The sequence below is a fragment of the Prinia subflava genome, chromosome 12, assembly GCF_021018805.1.
Source record: "Prinia subflava isolate CZ2003 ecotype Zambia chromosome 12, Cam_Psub_1.2, whole genome shotgun sequence".
Taxonomy (NCBI): Eukaryota; Metazoa; Chordata; class Aves; order Passeriformes; family Cisticolidae; genus Prinia; species Prinia subflava.
The window spans coordinates 8756857-8776724 of NC_086258.1; the positions used below are offsets into that span (position 1 = coordinate 8756857).

At 52.7% G+C, this 19868-nt stretch overlaps 1 protein-coding gene across 1 annotated transcript in view; it reads right to left on the minus strand.

Moving 5' to 3' along the window:
* The window catches only part of GPSM1 (G protein signaling modulator 1), a 68525-nt gene that overhangs the window by 24172 nt on the left and 24485 nt on the right, over nucleotides 1-19868 (minus strand). The window contains exons 5-10 of the mRNA XM_063408903.1: nucleotides 19608-19731; nucleotides 17860-17975; nucleotides 17566-17721; nucleotides 15525-15633; nucleotides 12956-13082; nucleotides 1381-1451 (exon numbers count right to left, since the gene is read on the minus strand). Coding sequence (XP_063264973.1) covers nucleotides 1381-1451; nucleotides 12956-13082; nucleotides 15525-15633; nucleotides 17566-17721; nucleotides 17860-17975; nucleotides 19608-19731 — 703 coding nt within the window. The remainder of the gene's footprint in view (nucleotides 1-1380; nucleotides 1452-12955; nucleotides 13083-15524; nucleotides 15634-17565; nucleotides 17722-17859; nucleotides 17976-19607; nucleotides 19732-19868) is intronic.

Below are 19868 nucleotides of genomic sequence, written 5' to 3' on the forward strand. Positions count from 1 at the left end.
AAACAGGGGGGCTCTGCTGGCTCTGAAGGCTTCTCTGGTAGAGAAAACAGCGAGAAGATGCTGGAGAGGTCACAGCTCACTCCAGCACAGAGCAGAGCAGCCTCTGCCAGGGCTGTGAGCCCTCCTGTGAGGCACAGAGCAGAGGAACTGCATGCAGAACACTCTCAGAAGGAGAGGTGAACTCACACCCTCCCAAGGGCACTGCAGGGGGAACAGCAGTGCTCACACAGCTCCTGCCTGCTCCATCCTCCAGTGGAACCCCTGAAATCCATAACCCTGCCTGGATTATCGAGTGGGGTCCAGATTTTCCAGCAAAGAGCAGGGAACCAACAGCATGAACAGCAACTCACACATCAGCAAAGGCCCTGGCCAGCCCTCGGGGCTGTGCTGCTCTGATGAGGACACGGCCACTGTCCCCTGACCTTGGGCACTGCTGTCCCTGCCATCGACACCCCAGAGATGGAGTCACGTTGGTGAGAGCAGGCAAGAGCCAAAATAGCCAAGGGGAGAATTGATGAAAATACGTCAGGACGTTTGGAATTTATTTTCCAATGAGAGTTAATTCAGGGAGGAGTTTGTGCCTGGCCTTCCCAGTGTTTACTGGGAGTTCCAGGTACCTAAATGGTTCCTCAAGCCTGAGGTTGTTTCCCACTGACCAACTGCACCCACCTGCAGCTTGGGTGAGCTTTTCCTCTCTGTGACAGTTCTGTAAAGGGGAAATGCTCCCTGGGACACTCAGGAGAGCTGTGCCTGGAATGCACTGGGTGAACGTGGCTGATTTGTGCCAAAAACACCCCAAAAAGGCAGGATGGCTGCAGGCCTGGCCATCTCCTCTGGGAGCAGGCACGGCCGAGCCCTCGGCAGCACCAGCAGGATTTTCTGAGACTGAAGTGACCCCCGTGGCTGGAAGGGCTCAGGGCCCCCCAGCTCTACAGGAACAGCCCTGGGGACGCAGAGGAAAAGCTGATCTGCTCGGATCTGACATTCCCAGGAGCAAAGCAATCCTTGGAGCCCCCAGAACAAACCCTGAACAAACCCTGGAACAAATTATCTGCCCTCTGTGCCACTCCACGGGGGTGACAGGCACTGGCAGCCACTCAGGGGCTGAACTGCTCACAGTGATCCTCCAATAAAAGGCTCCTTTTTCAAAAAAAGCCCAGAAATGACTTTTCAGCTTTGAGTGATAAGTGCCTTTTTAGTCAGACCAGCTGTTCCTCTCCTCCAAGCTCTCCAGAAACCCTCTTTGGTTAATCCCATTGACTCCAGTGATATCTGCTAATTGCATATTTCCCTGCAAATGAAGCCAGTCAACAACAAACCAATTGGAATCCGTGCACAGATTCCCACTGACAATCTCTGAGGCCAGGCGTCCTTGCTTACCTTTTCAGAGGGGAACTTGAGGAGGTCTAAGCTGTCCATGCTGTTCCTCTGGAGTCTCTTTGGCCTGGCTCCTGCAAAACAACACTCTCACGTCAGGGGGGTGTCCCCAACAGCACAAATGTCACACAGAGAGAACACAAAACACGGCAGCTCCTCTGCTCTGCTCAGCTAAAAGTCAAAGGGATGGGATGATGCAGCTGTGCTGGCCTTGAGATTCAAATGTGGGGTTTTTTCCCTGTTTTGGGTCTTTTTAAAGCACTGCCACAGGGCTGTGTGAGGCTCTGGCTGTGGAGCTGCAGCCAGGTCACACCACGACCCTGATCTCAGACAAGGTCTCTGGAATTCAGGAGTTCCAAACCTCACCCTAAACCACAGAAGTCATGGGACTGGCATTGAGAAAAATCATAACAAATAGACAATTTCATACATCTGTGGATTTTCTGCTTTATCATCATGTTTTTAACTGAAAGAATGTTTCTGGAACTCAACTTTGAGCTTTTCTCTATAGTCACAGAGGCTGGAAAACTAAGTGAAGGAGCAAATATTTTCTAACTATCACAGGCCCAGCCTTAAGGGGAACAAAATCTTGCCTTGAACCTGAAAGAGGAATCAAAACTTGGCAGGATTTATGACATTTATTTGAGATTTCATACGATTTTGATGTTTGATTCCAACAACAACAGAGTGGGTGAAACACAGTTCAGCTCTGACTTCTGGTTTCCACTCTTTACCTCCCCAGTCTCCCTTCAACCTTCTTCCAGCTGCTCTTGCCTCGCTGACAAACAGCCAGGATATAAAAATAAAACCCTGGGATGCTTTCAGCACACCTGGGGAAGCTTCTGCCCTTCCCTGGTCATTCCTGAAGGCTCAGTTTAGCTGCTCCCCACCCTGCAGGGCAGAGCCCAAAACTCTCCTCTCAAGGTCCTGTGACACCTTCCAGGCTCAAAGAGAAATGCTGGGGGAGGAATGAGCCCCGTGCTGAGCCCTGGGAACAGAAACCACAGAGCTCTGTGTGGTTCCTGCAGCAGCAAAGTCCCCAAACCCCAGCACTGCTCAGCTCCCCCCAGCCCAGCAGCACCAGTGCTCGTCACCCCTCTGAGCTCAGGGGCACACAGAGCTGCCCACTGGGCAAACCTGAGAGGGAGAAGGCACAAAATTCACAAATCAAGGCTGGCTGAGAGCAGGGATTGGGGATTAAATGGGAAAAGGCTCCAGGGATTCCTGCAGCAGCACACCCAGGGCTCCAGATGCCACCACAGCTGTATCCAAACTGCACCAACCCCAAGCACAGCACTGCTTTGAAAAGCTCAGATCAGCTGGGTCCCCACCAAGGGTCCTGAACACAAATCACAGCTCACTCACAAGTGACCTGGAGTTTCTGTCTGTGCCCCTCACCACCCTGAAGGGATCTCTACTGCTTGCAGCCCCAGTCAGCAAAACATTTCTGCACATTTCTGCCTCTCTACTCCAAAAAGCACATGAGCACCAGCTTTGTTTCAAGGTGATTCATTGCCAGGCTTTCAGTTCAGGGGGACTGACATCAGGGCTGGAGGTGGAGAACAGACATGAACACACAGGAGAGAGAGGAACACGTCACCAGCAGCACTTTCCACAAGCTCTACCCCTTCCACACAAAGCCCACCTGCCAGCAGATCAGAACATTTGTGTTGGAAAAGGCCTCAAAAATCTCAAACCCAACCAATTCCCACCCTGTCAACCAGACCAGAGCACCGAGTGCCCATCCAGCCATTCCTCAAACACCTCCAGGGGTGGTGACACCGTGGGCAGCCCCTTCTAAAGCCCAACAGCTCCATCCCTGAAGAAAACCTCTTTGCCCCACCACATTCCCACCACCCCCAGCATGGAGGAGATGGCTGTGGGATGGGTGAGGCACTTCTGGGTGCTGCCACATGGCTCAGGCAGGAGCTCAGCAAGGGGAAGGCAGCGCTGGGTTGCTCCCAGTGCCTCCCAGTGGCTCCCAGTTACACACTCTGAGCACTGCTGCAGCTGCTCGTGGCTTCCCTCAGAATAACCTCCAGCAGCAAGGTGGGTCTGCAGTGAGAGTCACCTCCAAACCCCAAATCTGAGGCACATTTGGGCCCCAGAGGCGAGCCCAGCCCCTGGGAGCGAGTTTGCCTCACGGCCCCATTTAACAGCCACTTCCAGGAAAGCAAGAGAGCAGCAAAGTGTGCCCAGTTAGATAAACACACATCATTTCCAACTGTCTAAAGAGTCATTAATTACACCCCTCCATCCTCAGGTGCTTTTGTGTGTTCCCAGGGCGCTGAACCGCTGGCCAGCAGCCATTAATCTCCCAGCAGAGAAAACCTGCCTGGTGTTAATTTAATAAGCACAGCAGAACAACCCATCTTTTTCTCTTGTTCTGTGGCTGCTGTGACTGTGTGGGGTTTACACACACTTGAGCTGAGAGAGGAAGAAGTTGAGAATTGCAGAAAACTTCATCCAACTCAGCTGTTTCTTCCAGAAATCCCAGCCAGTGCTGGGGGCAAACACTGTCCCCACTCACCACCACTAAAACAAGCAGCATTAAGAGGGTCCCCATCACTCAGGACTACAAGAAATTGCATCCACACCAGCAGAACTCCCACCAGTTGTGTGGGAGCTTGTCCCCTTCCCATCCCACACGTCCTCCTCCACCTTCCAGGAGAGCAGAGCTTTCCATACTCACAGCGTCCCACAGCAGGAGGAGTCCCGCTAATTCTCTGTCTCCATTCCCTCAGATGGCTCCAGATGCAACTTTCAGCCTGTCCCAACTCACTTTTCCCAGAAATACCTGCAGCACCACTTAATGCTCAGCCAAAGTTGAGTTCTGCCTCCTTCTCCCCAGTGCTGGTCCACAGCAGCAGCCGGGGATGTGAAGGATTGAGCAGCTGAAAACCCAGGTCTGTTCCTCTGGAAGGTTTTTTCCCCCCACCTCTCTCTCTCCAGCATTTATTGGCATGTTTACCAAGCCTGCTGCACAGTAATGGAAAACCTCAGGGGCCTTTCTAAATGCTCTCTCTGTCTCGGAGGTTTACTGAGGTCTCAAAGAGAGCAAGTTGAAACCTTCTTGTGAACATCAGCTGAGCACTGCTCCTGACTGCCTGCATTCATGTCCTGTTTTCCTGGAGCTCCTGGGATGTTGCTCTTTTCACTGCTCAGGGGGTGTTGTTCCTTTTTTAAATATTTTTTTTCAAAATCTCTTCCTCCTCCCCATCTATGATCTCAACAGCACCGTGAACCGATGGGATTTTTTAAATTTTTTTTTTTTTTCAAGTTTCTGCTTTTGCAGTTTGGCTGCTGAGGGGAGTTTAACGGTTTTCACATCCTCATCTTTAACCTGCAGCCACGGAGAACACAAGGAAGTTTTATCAAGGATGGTGATGGGATCATTCCCATGGAAAGCAGCACCAGGGCAAGCTGGGCAGAGAGAGCTTTGCTGCTCCACAGACAGGCTCCATCTCCAGGAGATTGCAGTTGACAGGATCGAGCTGAACGTGGGCAGCAGCAGCTCAGGGAGCCCTGGCAGGGGCTCTTATCAGGCTGACATGTGCTTTGATAAGCCCCAGCTCTGCCCCTCTGCCTCCCTCCTGCTTCCAGCCAGAGCAGGATTCCCACCCCAGGCACAGCTCCAGCGCTGTATCCGCAGCTGGGAACGTCCTGGATCCCTCTGGGGGGCTGTGCCAGAGCAGGCAGAATTCAACCTGACAGGGGAACCCATGGAAAACAGACAGGGAAAGGCTGTGGAGCATCAGCCCCCGCTGCCTGCAGCGCTCCCCACAACTGGGCACCCCAACCATCACAACAAATCCAGCACCAGGACGGGCTGGATTGCCATGAAAAGGTCATTTCCTCCTGTACCTGCATTAACCAAGACACTGACTTGGCTTTTGGGCGAGCTCTTGCAGCTCTGCACAGCGCCTCCCCCCATCTGTACAGAGCCAAACCTTGATTCTGGCAGACAACTCCAAATATTGCTGGAGATAATTAAATCAGAGCAGCCAAGCCAGTTGTTTGGGGTGGGATGCTGGTCTGGAAACCCTTCCCTGCTCCGAAGTGACAGTGGAGATACGGTCCAGTGCTCCCAGAGCATCCCAAATCATCCGCTGCTGACATCTAATCAGGGGAGCTCTGTCAGCCTCGTGCTCCATTATTACAGCAAAGCTCCTAAAGAGGGAAGGGGGAGGGGGAAAACAAGCACAGCAGCAGGAAAAGAAAAAAGGAAAGAAAAGAGCAGCCTCCAGTAGGACAAGCATCTCATTTAAGGCTTTAATTAGTCTTCAAACACATAATGGGTTCTGGCACTATAAATCCACTTGACCTCTATTATTGTCAGCACTCGCCTGATAAATGCTGGCATTTGTTTTCCCAGTTGCTACTGGGGTAGAACAACACTTTTTTGCTAAATGGAGAAAGCAAATAATATCAGTCATTTACGATGACAGGGCCATAAAATGCTGGTGCCAAGCTGTTGTGTGCCCATCCTTGGGCAGGACCATCTGCTCACCCCGGTCCTGCAGGCAGGGAAGGACCAGGGAATCCCAACAGCTCTGGGTCCTTCTGTGTCTGAGGATACAGAACTGGGCACCACAAGGACGGGAATGTTCTGCTGGGAGGCTCTGATGAGCTGTATCCAGAGCACAAGCACATCTCAGCCTCCCAGCAGGTCCTGAGCACAACAAAACCCTGCTCCAGAACAAGAACCCTGCAGTTCTCTCCTCCTCTGCTCCTTTAAAAGAGCTGCACACAATCCGTGGCAATAAAGAGAAGCTCCCCTCGCATCAAGCTGCTCTCTCGTCTGGCTGATGTGGCAGGAGATGCTCTGTGCTCGTGTCACCCGAGCTCTGCATCTCCACAATGCAGCCTGACAGCTGAGCCACGGGCTGAAAACAACAGGAAAAACAGGAAAATAACAGGAATAACAGGAATAACAGGAATAACAGCGATGCTGCCCATCCACACAGCCCCCAGAGCCCTGGGGGGTTTGCTGACTGCAGCCAGGGTGAGCAGCTGGCACAGAAGACACTCTGGATCACTGGCCAAAGAGCCCTCACCTTCATATGAAGAGCTAAAACCTGAAAAATGAGTCCTCCTTGCAGGTAGAAATGGCACAAGGGAGCTTCTTTTTTTTTTTCTTATTTGTTATTTATTTTCCCCCAGTAGGAGTAAAGTACTCAGTGTAGGAAAGCTGCAGTCTTGGAGTACAAGGGGATTTTATTTGTAGCCTACAACTCTGAGTAACTGCTGTGGTGTTGGGCACATCTCTGATTTCAGTTTTCCCCCAAATGTGCAACGGGCACTAGCTTTTCTCTAACCAAGGGTGATCTGCAAATAAAACACCGGCAAGTTGGGTCAAAGAATGAAATATTTAGGAGAGGTATTTGCAGAAATACTGAGCATCCAGCCCTGAAACTCTCGACAAATACAAGCCTTGGAGGCTGTGGGAGGGCTGGGCCATGTCAGGCACAGCCTCCAAACCCCCCCAGGCACTTCAGAGAGGAGCAGTTGTGGGGACAGAAGGATCTTTTGGGAGATAAACTGAACGGGGTGGAGCAGCCTGGGAGGAGGCTCAAAACCCCCGGGGCTAATTCAGGAGAAGTGTGATGGACTTGGCAGCCACACCTGGCTCGCTTCTAAGGGCAGGATTTTCCCTGCCAGGATACAGCAGAGTCTCCTGACCTCCCACCACCCATTATCAGCAGAGATCAAAACCAGAATTTAGCTAGAAAGTGGCACGCAATAATTAACAGGGGCAACATCTCCAGCAGCCAGACAAGCCCAAGGACACGATTTTGTCCTCCAGACTGACTCAGGGAGGGCAGAGAAGGAGCAACCACGTGCCAGCTTAGCAGCCATCAAACACCCCCAGGAAAATCCTCAAAAAAAAGGGGGAATGTGCTTGATGCCTCCTCCTGGGTGCTGCTGTGTCAGGCACCAGCTCACAGCAGCTGCTGGAGCACGCTGGGCTGGCATCCTGAGCCCTGCCAGGTGTTTTTGCTAAGCCAGGCTTGGCTGTCCCAGGGCTTGTCCCTGCCAGGGAAGGAGGACGGTCCTGAGGTCACTCCAGAGATTACAGGGACAGGGCTGAGGGTCTGGCAGAGAAATGCCAAAGCAGACCGTGGCCATCCAGAGAGAAAAGGAAATTCTACCTGGGCAAGAGAGAGAACTTCCCTCTTCTCTTTTCTTGCTCTGTGCTGCATAAAAGGCACAGCAAGCAGAGGATTCCTGTTCCTGGAGACAGTGCAGTGCTGTTGGACACAGCAGCATCACAGCCATGGCATTTCCTACCCAGGGCAGCTGTCTGGGGAAGGTGCACTCGGGAACCAGACAGCCCAGCAGAGCTGGGAGTGCTGCTGAGTCTGGAACTGCAGCCAAAGGAACTGCAGCCTTCCCAGCACCAATGATTTCCAAAAAATTCTCCCTCCCCACAACGAGATTTAATCTTGATTGAATGGATGGCTTTGCCACAAGCCACGTTGTGCCTCCTCTGCCACAGGCTTCAAGAATTGGCCTGTTCCTCATCCTCTTTTCCAGCACTTGCCATCTCGCTTGGCATCAAGATAAAACAAATTTCAGTAGCACAACATCATCTTCTCCAGTCCTGGAGCGTTTCCTCTGCTGTGAGCCAAGAACTCCTGCTGTATTTTACACCAGTGCTGGGAAGGAGGCTCATGCACACAGCAAGATGAGAGAGGAACATTAAATCCTTGGGAAGAGTATTTTAAAACTTCCTAAAGCCAATACTGGGGCAGTCTGAAGTGAGTGCTAAATTACTGACTTTAAAATCCAAATGACTCAGAGGTTCATCCCCCCCATCAGTGCTGCTGGAATGATTTAACAGCTGTAACAGCAGAGGATTTAGAAGAAACTCATTAGGAAGAAGAGGCATCTTGGAGAAGTCCTGAATCCTCACTCCAGAACGCCCCAGTGGGAGCAGCTCTCCTTCCTGCCCTGCTGCCTGCAGGGCCACCACAGGCAGCTCTTTGGGACACCTTCCTGCAGGCACACGGGAATATTTGCCCCTGATCTCGCTCTGAGCACCTGCTGGAGCACAACAAAGCCACCAGACCACCAACCCTTCCCTCCAAAAAGCCACTCTGCTCCTGCAGCACCTCATCCATCACCCCTGCGTCTGCAGGTGCCATTAACCAGCACAGCCTCGGGCTTTCATTGCCACAGTGACAAAAAGCTGAGCTGCAGCTCATCAGCTGCTGGGAAAAATCAAATGGAGCTGAGGATATTTAACATGAAGCCCTTTCAACTGCTGCACTTCCTCAGCGTGACTGAGGGCTGGGGATGTGACCCCGGCTCTGCCCCAGGGAAGGCAAATGCTTCCCAGACAGTGAAATCACAGCCTGAGGGGGCAGGGACAGCTCACTGTCAGCAAGATGCTGCTCTCAACACGGCCACATCTCTCAGCTGACAGTTTTCTGAGGGAAAATTGAGCAAACTCCAGGGAAGGAACATCCCTGTCCCTGGGCAGCATCCCAGCCCCAGGCTGGCAGGGGGAGCAGCATCACCCCCTCCCTGCTGGCATCAGCACAGGGATGGTCAACCCTGCCTGGTTTATCAGCCCTAAACACTTTTTAGGTACTTCAAAGATATTTAAAGCAAGCAAACAAACAAAAACAAACAGGCTGGAAAACATGAAAGCAGATTTGTTCTATTCCGGTCTGATTGATCCGAGGGTTCAAAGATTCCTGTGAAGAGATGAGCTCAGAACTGCACGGAGGATGCAGAGCCCCACAATCAAAGCCCCACAGAGCTGAGCAGTGCTCAGGAAGGAGTGAGGGGGTTTGTGCCCACTGCAGAACACGACCTGAGGCAGGGCTGCCTCACAGGGATGGGCACTCCCAGCACAGAGCCCCTGGAACACCAAACGAGCAGAGCAGCCTCGTGCCCACCATCCCTCAGCAGGAGATGAGCAGAGGGGAAAGTCAGGCTCCTTCTTTCACCCAAAGTCCTGATGTTTCATTTGCAGAGAAGCTTATTCCAGCCTCGATTAGAGAAATGATGCCCATTGCACGTGGAGGGGGAAACTGAACTCAAAGATGTGCCCAGCATCAGAGCAATTCCTCAGAGCTGCAAGACCTCCTTGTACTCCAGGACTGCAACCTCCTACACTGGGTTTGCTCCCAGCCAGGCTCAGGGCTGGGTCCTTCCCTGCCCTCAGAGCCAAGCACAGCAGGGCAGGGGTGTCTGAGCTCTGCAAACAGCACAGAAACCGTGCCAGGAGGCAGCTCTGGGAGCATCCCCCTGCCAAGGCCTCCCGGAAAACCTGCAGCCCTCCCCACCCACTGCCAGCTGCCAGCAGAGGCTGCCTCGTGTCTCCTGACACCGCTGCCGCCACAGGTGAAGGCTGAGGAGCTGCCAAAAGCAAAGAAAAGCAGCCCTCAGTCACTTCTCACTGTGGAGAGGGACAGGAGGTGGCCAGGGCTCCTCTCTGCCTCCAGCCCGTGGGTGCTGGGGGATGCCTGTCCCTGTGCTGCCCTCCCAGGATCCCCCAGAGGGTCACGGCAGCATCCCCAGACCTGACTGTCCCCTCCAGGGGCAGGACCAGGGAGGGGCAGCTCAGTGCTCCTCATCCTCACTGGGACAGGCAGCTCCTCACAGAGCACATCTGCAGCTTCTGCCCTAAGTAACTCCCCTGGAAAAGGGCACCAGTGCTGCCTGTCTGCACCCCAGGACATCTCCCAGTGCTACTTCTCACCCTGGTCACCCCTAAAAACAACCCCATGGAGCCACAGGAAAGTCCTTCACTTCTCTCCAGCACTCAACTCTTAGCTTGCAGTGTGTGAAAGAGAAGGAGGTTTATTCAGGGCCTCGTTTGTGGTTGTTTGGAGAAGCAAACCCAGCCCCTGTTTATTTACTTCATGTTCCAGCTCCTCTCCAGCTTCCTTCAGTTTGTTGCTTTAAGCTCTCTGTGTTTGTGTTTCTCAACAAGGTCGCTGCTTTCACAAGACTCCTGCAGCCCTGCCCCGCTTCCCCGGCCTCCAGCTTTGTCTTCTGACATCCAAATACCCTCAGAATATTAATTAAAATCATGAAGAGCTCAGCAAGGGGAGCCAGAACAGCAGAGGGAAACATCAGTCACTCCTTCCACCCCCAGAGCCCAGGGAAGGGCAATGCCCAAGCCCCAAAAGCAGCAGCAACCTGTGAAGGACATCAGTGAAAATCTGCCTCAGCCTTTGCTGTGAAGCTTTACTGTATCTGCTTGATGAAACTGAGGTGTTTTATCATGTTTGCCTAATCAGAGGATTTTAGCATCCTTAGGAATATGCAGCCATTTTGTAACCTTAAGCAGGAAAAAGAATCTGAATGGAAAAAAAAATTTGGAAAGCTCTCCTCACCATGAGATTTGTCAACATCAAAAGGCACGGCTGGTTCAGAACTTGAATCTCAACTCTCTCACCTGCTTCCTATTACAGAAACAGATGTTCCTCTGGCTGCAAATTGCTGCTACTAATAATATAAATAATTATGCTCTTCTAATCATTTAATAGGTGCACAGGATGATACCAAAATTTCTGGCTGTCATTAAATACATCTCCCTTCCCTCAAGGGCTCAGAGACACATTGGTGGCCTCTCATCCTCCACTGAAGTTCAGAGTAAGAGAGCTGAAGGCAGGATAAAAGCCAAGGAGGAATCAAGGAGGGAGGCTGTGCCCTCTGCACGTCTCCCTGTGGCAGGGCCAGCACCTTCCCCACCTGTAAAGCACCCAGAGCTCAGCCAGGTGTGATCTCAGCTCCCTCCCTGTGGCCCCAGCCCACCAGCACAGAGCTGATTTTTACCTCCCCACAGATTGCCAGGAGCTGGAGAGGGGAAATCCTGCTCTCCAAGATCCTTCTCTCCCTGCACTTGTGTTCCTCCTCCAAGAACACTTTGTCCTTCTCTCAACAAACAGCCCCAGCCTTGGGAATGTGAGCAAGGGCACCACGGATTAACAGAGTCACTGCAGCCTCCAGAGCCCTGCCTGCAGCTGCTCAGCCCTTTCCCATCCTCCAGGGATCACACACACACAGACCTGCACAGCTCTGCCTCTGTCCCACAGCAGAAACACCACTGCTGGCTCCAGATGTGAGCACAGCACATCTGGATCCCCGGAGGGCAGGGAGCAGCCCTTGGGCCACAGCCACACCTCCCTCTGCCCCAGACACTGCACAAACGTTGAGTTTCCATTCATTTCCTCACCCCTATCACAACACAGTAACCTGCCAAGAGGAAGCCCCTGAGGAGACGCCAGGAATGAGTTCTGCAGGAGCTGCAAAGTGGAGCTGACGTGCAAAGGGAGGCTGGGCAAGCTGCTGTGGCCCCCACAGCATTTGAGGCAGCAGCTCAGCTCCAGTGAGACACGGCAGGCCACGCTGGCTCCCCCAGCACAGCTCCATTTCCCAGGAAAAGCTCCAGCACTGACGTGGCAGGTTGTGCCCAGGAGATCAACACGGGAGCACACACGCACAGCCAGCCTCTCCCTCCCCTCCCAGGGCACGGTGCCTCAGCCCAGCATCATCCCCCCACGTCACTGCTGCCCACAGGGGGACGTGCCTGTGCCAACAAGGTCACATTTAATCAGTGGACACCTCCTGGGATGCAGGCTGTGTGGATTAATAACTCTGCCCCAGCACGGTGCTGCCAGCTGGACGTGCCCGTGCCAGGCACCCACCTGAGCCTGCAGTGGGCACTTCCAGGACAGTGCCCAGGTGAGGCTGGCAGCACTGGGGTGACCTGTCTGTGCTGCCCTGCCCCCTGGCAGCCCAGACAGAGTGACCCAGGGCCCAGTAAAGCCACTCTGGCTGCTGTGACCACGTGTTGTCACATCCTGTGTGCATGCTCAGCGCTGCTGCAGGTGTCCCAAGGGGGAGATGTCACCTAACACATGCTGACAGTCCCAACCTGCCTCCAGCCCATGCCCTGGGCTTGTTACTGGGTGCTAATCAGAACAAGAGCAGCTAAAAACACAGGGGGGACACAGTCTCAAGCTACATCAGGGAAGGTACAGGTTAGCTATTAGGAAAAAATTTTTCACTGAAAGAGTAATAAAGCACTGGAATTGTCTTCCCAGGGAGGTGGTGGAGTCACCATCTCTGGATGTGTTTAAAAAAAGACTGCACATGGCACTGAGTGCTATAGTCTAGTTGAGGTGTTAAGGCATAGGTTGGACTTGATGATCTTAGAGGTCTCTTCCAACCTCATTATTCTGTGATTCTGTGATTCTATGAAAAATCCCTGCCAGTCACTCCTGAAAGCCTTTGGTATCAGTCAAATCAGTGCAAAGAGCCCTGCAGAGCTTTAAAAGACACAAAAGCCAGTTTGCTGCATGGCACATGGCATTTCACTCCCAATGCAGATTAATTCTATTAACTCCTTCTGTGCCCTTTTTGGGGGATCCTTCCCTGCCTTTGCAGCTTGTGGAAAAAGCACAGAGCAAACACATCACAGTCCCCTCTGTGGTGAGGGCACTCCACAGCCTTATTCTGCTCCAGCATTTGTATTTCTTGCCCACTTGCAAACACCTTCCCCTCCCCTCAGCAACTCCTGAGGCCTCCCAAATCCACCAAAAGACCAGGAACTCACCTTGTGCCTCGTAGCCAGAGTAGGGGCGACCTGCAGCCACATCCTCATCCCCGGGGCCCAAGCCAAGGGCTGCCCTGAGCTGGGCCAAGTTCAGCTGTGCCGCCAGCTCCCCGCTCCTGTCCCCGATCTGCAGCAGGAAAAACAGCAGGGAAGGGGTTAAAGGCACGAGCAAACAGCCCCCAGCCAAGGGTGTGCCAGTCCCACCCCAGAATCAAACACAGAGCCAGGCAAAAGAGAGCCTGGACACACCAGAACCACAATAATTTGGGAAGGGGTCCGTGCTGCACCTCGAGACACAGCTCAGTGCAAGGGACAGAGGGCTCAGCTCGCCCAGTGCCACAGGACTGAGCACATCTGGGCTGTCCTGAGCCACAGCTGGCCTGGCACAGAGCCCTGGAGCCCCCAGCCCCTTCCTCGGGTATTTCCACGGTGCCTGAGCACAGACACCACGCTGCCATCAGCCACGTGGGCAGTGCCACAGCAGGGCCCCCAAGCCCTTCTCTCCTGGCTCAGAGCCATACAACTCTGAGTTGTTCCTAGTGATCCACCCACACAACACTCCAAAAAAAAAATCCACATTTTTTCCCAATTCCCACCTCTCGCTGGCCTGAGGCCAAGGGAGCTGATGCTACGTTTGGGAAGAGATCTGCCCAACAGCTCCTGCTGCTTAAAGTGAGGGGTTGTAGGGCACAGCACTGCATCCTCCTCAAAGTTTAACCAGAGCAGAGGATGGCTGTGCTGCTGAGGTCACCCAGGAACAGCCTCTGACCTCCAGGGGAAGGGAAGAGCAGCCTGTGTGACAGAGAAGACCTTGGCTGCTCCCCTGGAGGGGCCTGGCTCCTGTTAAATGCCTGGCAACAGCTCCTTTGTGTCCCCTGCCACAGACTGCAGCAGGAACAAAACCATAAATCCCCACATTATTTATGCCAAAGCCCCGAGCGCCAGTAAAGGGAGGCAGATCAAAGGGCTTATCACCAGGCATAAATCCCCCTGCCAATTACAGGGGATTTGCTGTTGACATCATCTCCACAGAAATTGCTGTGTCCATGTTAGGTCTTACAGTCCTTGATGCTCAATTATGAAGTGCTTCCCTGATTTCCACTCATTTCAGATCATCTCCAAAGCCCCATTAACAACCAAGAACAGACGGGCAGGACAGTGACCCTGGGCAGGACCTGCACACACACCAAAGCTCAGCCCTGTTTTCTGCCCTCAGCCTCCCAGGAGCTCACTCTGAGATGAAAAAATCACTCCAGAGCAGGGTCTTAGAGCTGGGGCAGCTTCCAAGGTTTTTAGGTCTTGCATTCCAATAGGATTTTGTGAGTAACTTCTGATCAACCTGCAGCAGCTTCCAGTCACCCTGAGCTGGTTTCATTTGGATTCCAATGCCACCATCAGATTTTTTTGGGAAGAAGGGGATGGGAAGTGAGTTATGAGCATCAGTTTGAAAAAGTTGAATTCCACAAGGTTTCTCCTGGCCAAAATCCTGGTGCTTGTCAAAGGGACAGTGTCTGCACTGCTCCATAATTCACGATGGGGGGACTTCATCAGCCACCAGACACGAGAAACCCACTCCTGACACAGCTGGAGGCACAGAATGACAACACTGGGAACCCCCACCCTGCTGGGGCTCCCCTCCACCCCAAGGGCCTCAGGACCAGCAGTGCTGATCCTCCCAGGGCCCCTCAGGTGAATTCTGGCTCTGAGGACTCAGCCCCAGCCTGTGCAGAGCTGGGAAAGTTAATTTGTTCTAAAATGTACAGGGCCAAAGAAGAGTATTTCTTCTGTGTGTCTGATAAGTATAATTAAATCTGTAATTAGGCTGCTGTGTCAGCCCTACTCGGAGATTTAGCCAACCTAATAGACAGGCAGGAGAACACCCAGCACACTTACAGATGGTGATTTCAATTAGTGCTTCAAGAGGGCAATTTCTTCATCTGGGGAAGACTAAAGAGGCCACAGCCGATTTCCTCAACACACTGGAAAGAGCAAACAATGGAATTCTGGCTTTCTGCACTTCTGAGCCACCTGGAAACAGCAGGAAAGCTGCAGAGAGCTGGGCAAGGCCAAGGTGAAACCAGAGGAGCTGCACACCCAGCACCCCACAGGGGGTGGCAGTGGCACAGGGCTGGCACCCAGGGACAGCACCCACTGCACCAGGACACTGCAGGTGCAGCTCAGCTGGAGTCTCCCTGTGCTCAGGAAAGTGGGATTTTACAGACTGGAGACCAAGAGGAACCCGAGGGCTTTCACACCTGCTGGGTGCACAACACCTTGGCCAGCCAGGGGACAATCCCCAGGTCCTTTCTCACCCAGAACATTGGTTAAGAGCAAAGTGCAGCTCACACATTTGCTGTAATTAAGGGGAAGGCTGTGAGCCTCCCATCAAAAGAGTGTTTTCCAGCCAAGCTCTGCAGTTCCTAAGAACACCACTGACACAGCACAGAGAGAAGGGCTTTCCAGACCAGTGAGAGCAAGGTAACTGCATTAATAGAACTTATTGGGATTAAACAGTCTTGCTCTCAGCAGGGGCCACAGGTTCCCTCTGATTTGCACCAGCTCCTCTTACCTCTTGGGAGATTTCCAGGTGTTTCCTTGCAAAGTGCAAAGCCTGCTCGTGGCTCCCCAGGGACACGTAGGCATTTCCAAGACTCCAGCAGGCTCTTCCTTCTCCCACCCTGCAGAACAGGGAACTGTCAAACCACAGAAATGCTGGGCAGAGCCCAGCAGGGCCTTTGGGAGAGCACTGACAGCCAGGCTCCTTGCTGTGCCTCCACCTCCACAGAGGAGCTGCACTGGAAAATGAAGCGTGCTGGACTTCTTCAACTCTTCTTGCACTGAGCTCAGCAAGAGCTGGGGAGGAACAAGAGCCTGGGAAGCAGGACTGGCCCACAGGGACAAACTGTGGCACTGCAGCAAGGCCAGCAGGGTTTGGCTTCACTGGTGAGCCCCAGGGGAGAAGGCAGAGCCCCTGCCCAGCTCCCACCTCACACAACCAGGGCTCCTCTGCAGAGCTGCACAGAGAGAATGCAACACCCAGCTCTGGTTCAGCAGCAGCCCAGAGCTAAAGCAGCAAGAACATGGCAAGGAGGGAACAGTGCAGGCAGGCAGCAGCTCCAGCTGAGCCCCAGCTCTGCATCACCAGGGTGGGCACGAAACTGCACCCAGCAGAGGGCAGGGATGGATTTCCATGGGGTCTCCAGGGCACTGCTGCTGCTTTTCCAGCCAGGGAAAGCAGGGGAATGTGGAGCCTGCCCTGTGGACCCCCAGCCTGGCTCTCTGGAGTTTCAGCAGCTGTTTGCAGGAGCAGGCAGAGCCTCCTGCTCCCCCAGAGCCTGCTCAGCTCTGCAAACGAGCAGATGTGGGGGGAGAAGGGATAAAAAAAGCACCTGGGGGCGCAGGGGGAGGTTCAGCATGACTGCAACTCCCTTTTCAGAGGTTTGGGCGGGTTGATCAGCATTCCAGCGTTTTTCTTGTCACCCTGTTCAATGCCTTCTGCTCACAGGGTGTGTGTTCCCAGAAACGCAGGAGCCCACAGGCTGCACCCCCACAGCATGATTCACCCCGGGGTGGGATTGTGCCTGCCCTGAGCAGAGCCTGCCCGGGTGGTGGCACAGCTCTCCCATCCTGATGTCCCTGCTCCATCTAGTGGAGGACACTCATCCTCCGAGGGAATTCAGCTGAACGAGCTGGCAAAGCCACCTCAGCTGCAAGAGGGCTCAGGGTCAGAATATCCAAGGAAAAAGGAACCAACCTCTCTCAAAAAATAAAATTAAGAAAAATTAAAAGGCCAAGCCTCCTAAATAATGAGGAGCAAGACCAAGAAACACGATCTCTACATTCTTTATGCAACATCATTTGTACATGGAGGTTTCCAGCATCAACCCAGAGCAGTAGGGCAAAGTGGCTCATCTTGTGTGCCCTAAACACACAGCTTTAAAGGAAAATAAAACTTTTGTGAACATAAGGGAGCTCTCCAGAGGCGCTCCTGGGATAACACAGCAGCAGGCACTGGCAAAGCACTGAGCACCACGCATTCTTCTTGAAGTACCTCTCGTTAGAAATCTCACTCAGCCCACACAGCACAGCACTGAGGGCACAATCTCCAGGTTGGAATGACATGAGAAAGGTGAATCGTGTTTTTGGCAGATGACTGGACTAAGGACTGGCTGCCCAGAGATTTCTGATGACTTTGAAGCACACACATCACTGGGGCTTAACCCCAGCAAGGGAGAACAGCAGGTCAGAGCAGGATCAGTGCTCTTCACCCTCACTGAGGCACTCCCTCGTCGCTGTGAGCCTGGAGTTAGGAATTTGGGAGAGCAGAAGAGCAGCAGGAGGGAAAATCCCTGATTTATTACTTCTTATTATATACCTTCAGCAAGGTGATTATGGATTGGAGAGTGGTATTCCCACCTCTCAACCACACTGGTCAAAGGGACTGTCACACAGTCACTCCTCTCCAAGAAGAAGAATGTGAAACAATGGTAATATTTACAAAACATAACTGCTGTTTCTCTGAAATGAGCGTGAGACGGTGAAAAACCTTCTTATAAAACTTACTATGAACGCTCAGCAAACTAGGAAATCTCATGGTAACACTCCCTTACCTGTCCCCCAGCTCCTGTGCTATCACCAGGTGCCTCAGGTGGTATTCAATGGCTTTCTCATAGTCCTGAAGCAGCGTGCACGTGTTCCCCAGGCTGTAGCAAGCTTGGGCTTCCACTGCTTGGTCTCGGAGCTGCCTGGAGAGCTGCAGCGTTTTCCTGCAGGGAACAGAGCAGCCCTGCTCACAGGGAAGCCACCCCTGGGAGCAGCACCCTGCCCAGCAGCCCTGGCACAGCCCCCGGGGCTGAGGGCACGGCTGTGCCATCCCAGGTGTGCAGGGACAGCCCTGGACTCACCTGTAGTACTCAGCAGCGGTGTCAAACCTGCCCAGGAAGATGTGGGCATTGCCCAGGTTGCTGTAGGCTCTGCGCTCTGCTGCCTTGTCCCCAAACTCCTTGGCGATGGCCAGGCGCTGCAGACACAGCTCAGTCAGCACGGGGACACCTCCCTGCCCCACAGCAGCCCCCAGGGGGGCAGCTTGTAGGGCTGGTATTGAGATATCAACATCAGGACCACTGGGAGACATCTCTATTGCTGTGAGCCTGGCCAGAAAGACACTCAGAGCCAGAGTTTTGGGTTGATCAGAGCAGCAGGGCAGAAGAACCCTGCCTTGTTTATTCTTCCTATTTTATACCTCTCACAAGGTGCCCATGGATTGGAGAGTGGGCATTCCCACCTCTTGCCACATTGGGACTGTCACAGAGTCTTGTTTGTCCCAGCATGGAATGTGAAAACAGTGGCTATGTTTATAGAACATAGCTGGTGTTTACATGAAAAGAGCGTGTGAAGGTACAAACCTTCCACTTAATATGAAACGCTCAGCTAGCTAGGAAAATCTCAAGGTAACACATCTCAAAACCTGAGTTACTGCCTCAGTCTCAAGGAGTGAGAACGTCTTCACTGGACTGGACTGAACGTCCTCACTGGACACACCAGGAGTTTGTGGTCAGTGCTCACAAAACCACAGGTAACAAGAGGTTTTAAAGGTTTACTAGCCAATAATCTACTGCCACGCATTGTTTTAGCTTTCACACCAATGGCTAATTAAACTGTAATTTAATTAGCCACGCCCTGCAGCAATGAGGACCTTTTCTAGCCAATTATCTAGTGATAGATAATTGGCTAGAAAAACAATCTTACAGAACTACACCTTAAAACTTCTTATTGCCTTTACAACTATTTCTGTATCTTAACTTTAAAACCTTAAAACTCTCCACTACATTGCTTAATACATCTCTGTCTGTATTAGAAACTCACATTCCTGCTTATGGTCTCTGAAGCTGGAATCCTTTTCCAAGGCTTCAAATGGAACTCTGTATTCATTTTGATATTTGGGTGCATGCACAGGGTTTGGAGAATTTTCTGTGCCTTGATTTCCCACAGGTTGCAAAGCTCCTTCCCAGCGAGGCTGTGATGAACCTGCCTGCCAGGGGTGGGAGCAGCAGGAAACATCTCCCTCTTCTGCAAATTCAGCATCAGGAAAAGCTCCTGGAAAAGTGGGAGTGATGCTGGATCCCAGTGCTGTCCCCCCACCACTTAAAAACCAGAGGAGCAGTGAATTTCCACCAGTGCAAAGGAACTGATACACACATTGCAAGAAAAGCTAAATTGCATTTGAATTGGGGCAGAGACTTTGTCACCTCACCTCCCTGTAAAGCTTTGCAGAAAGTTATTATGTTCTACAAGCAGCATTTATTCTTGATCAACAGCTCTTTCAGCAGCTTAATTAAATTCATGGCTTGCATTTATTAAAATCGAGACTGAGACAAATTAAGAGCAGAAAAAAAAGGAAAAAAAAACCCTTGCCAGACCCAGCTGCAATGTGCCCTTGGATACCTCCTCTGGTTTCCAAGCCAACAGCACCCTTCCCTCAAGCTGCTGACGAGGACTGGAGTAAGATTTGCTCGTGTGAGTTGTTACAACACCCCGGGGTTCACACAGGAGGGAGGAAAGAGCTGGGGACAGCAGCTCCCTGTGCCTGCAGGGCTGTGGTGAGCAGGAAAGCTCCTGCCAGGCCCAGGGAGGGGGCAGAGGTGTCTCCTACCTCCTTGTGGAAGGCGATGGCCTCGCTGAAGTTGCCCAGTAAGTACTGGGTGTTGCCAAGGTTGCCGTAAGCCCGGCCTTGGGCAGCTCTGTCCCCCAGCTCCTTCACCAGGGACAGGTTCCTCCTGAAAGACACCGGGGCAGAACATCCCTGAGCCACAGCTCTGCAGGGAGCACGGTGAGAAAACTGGCACAGAAAGGAGGCAGAGCCAGCCCTGGAGAAGGGAGTTCCCTCCCAAGCACCTGGGCACAGGTGACAGGC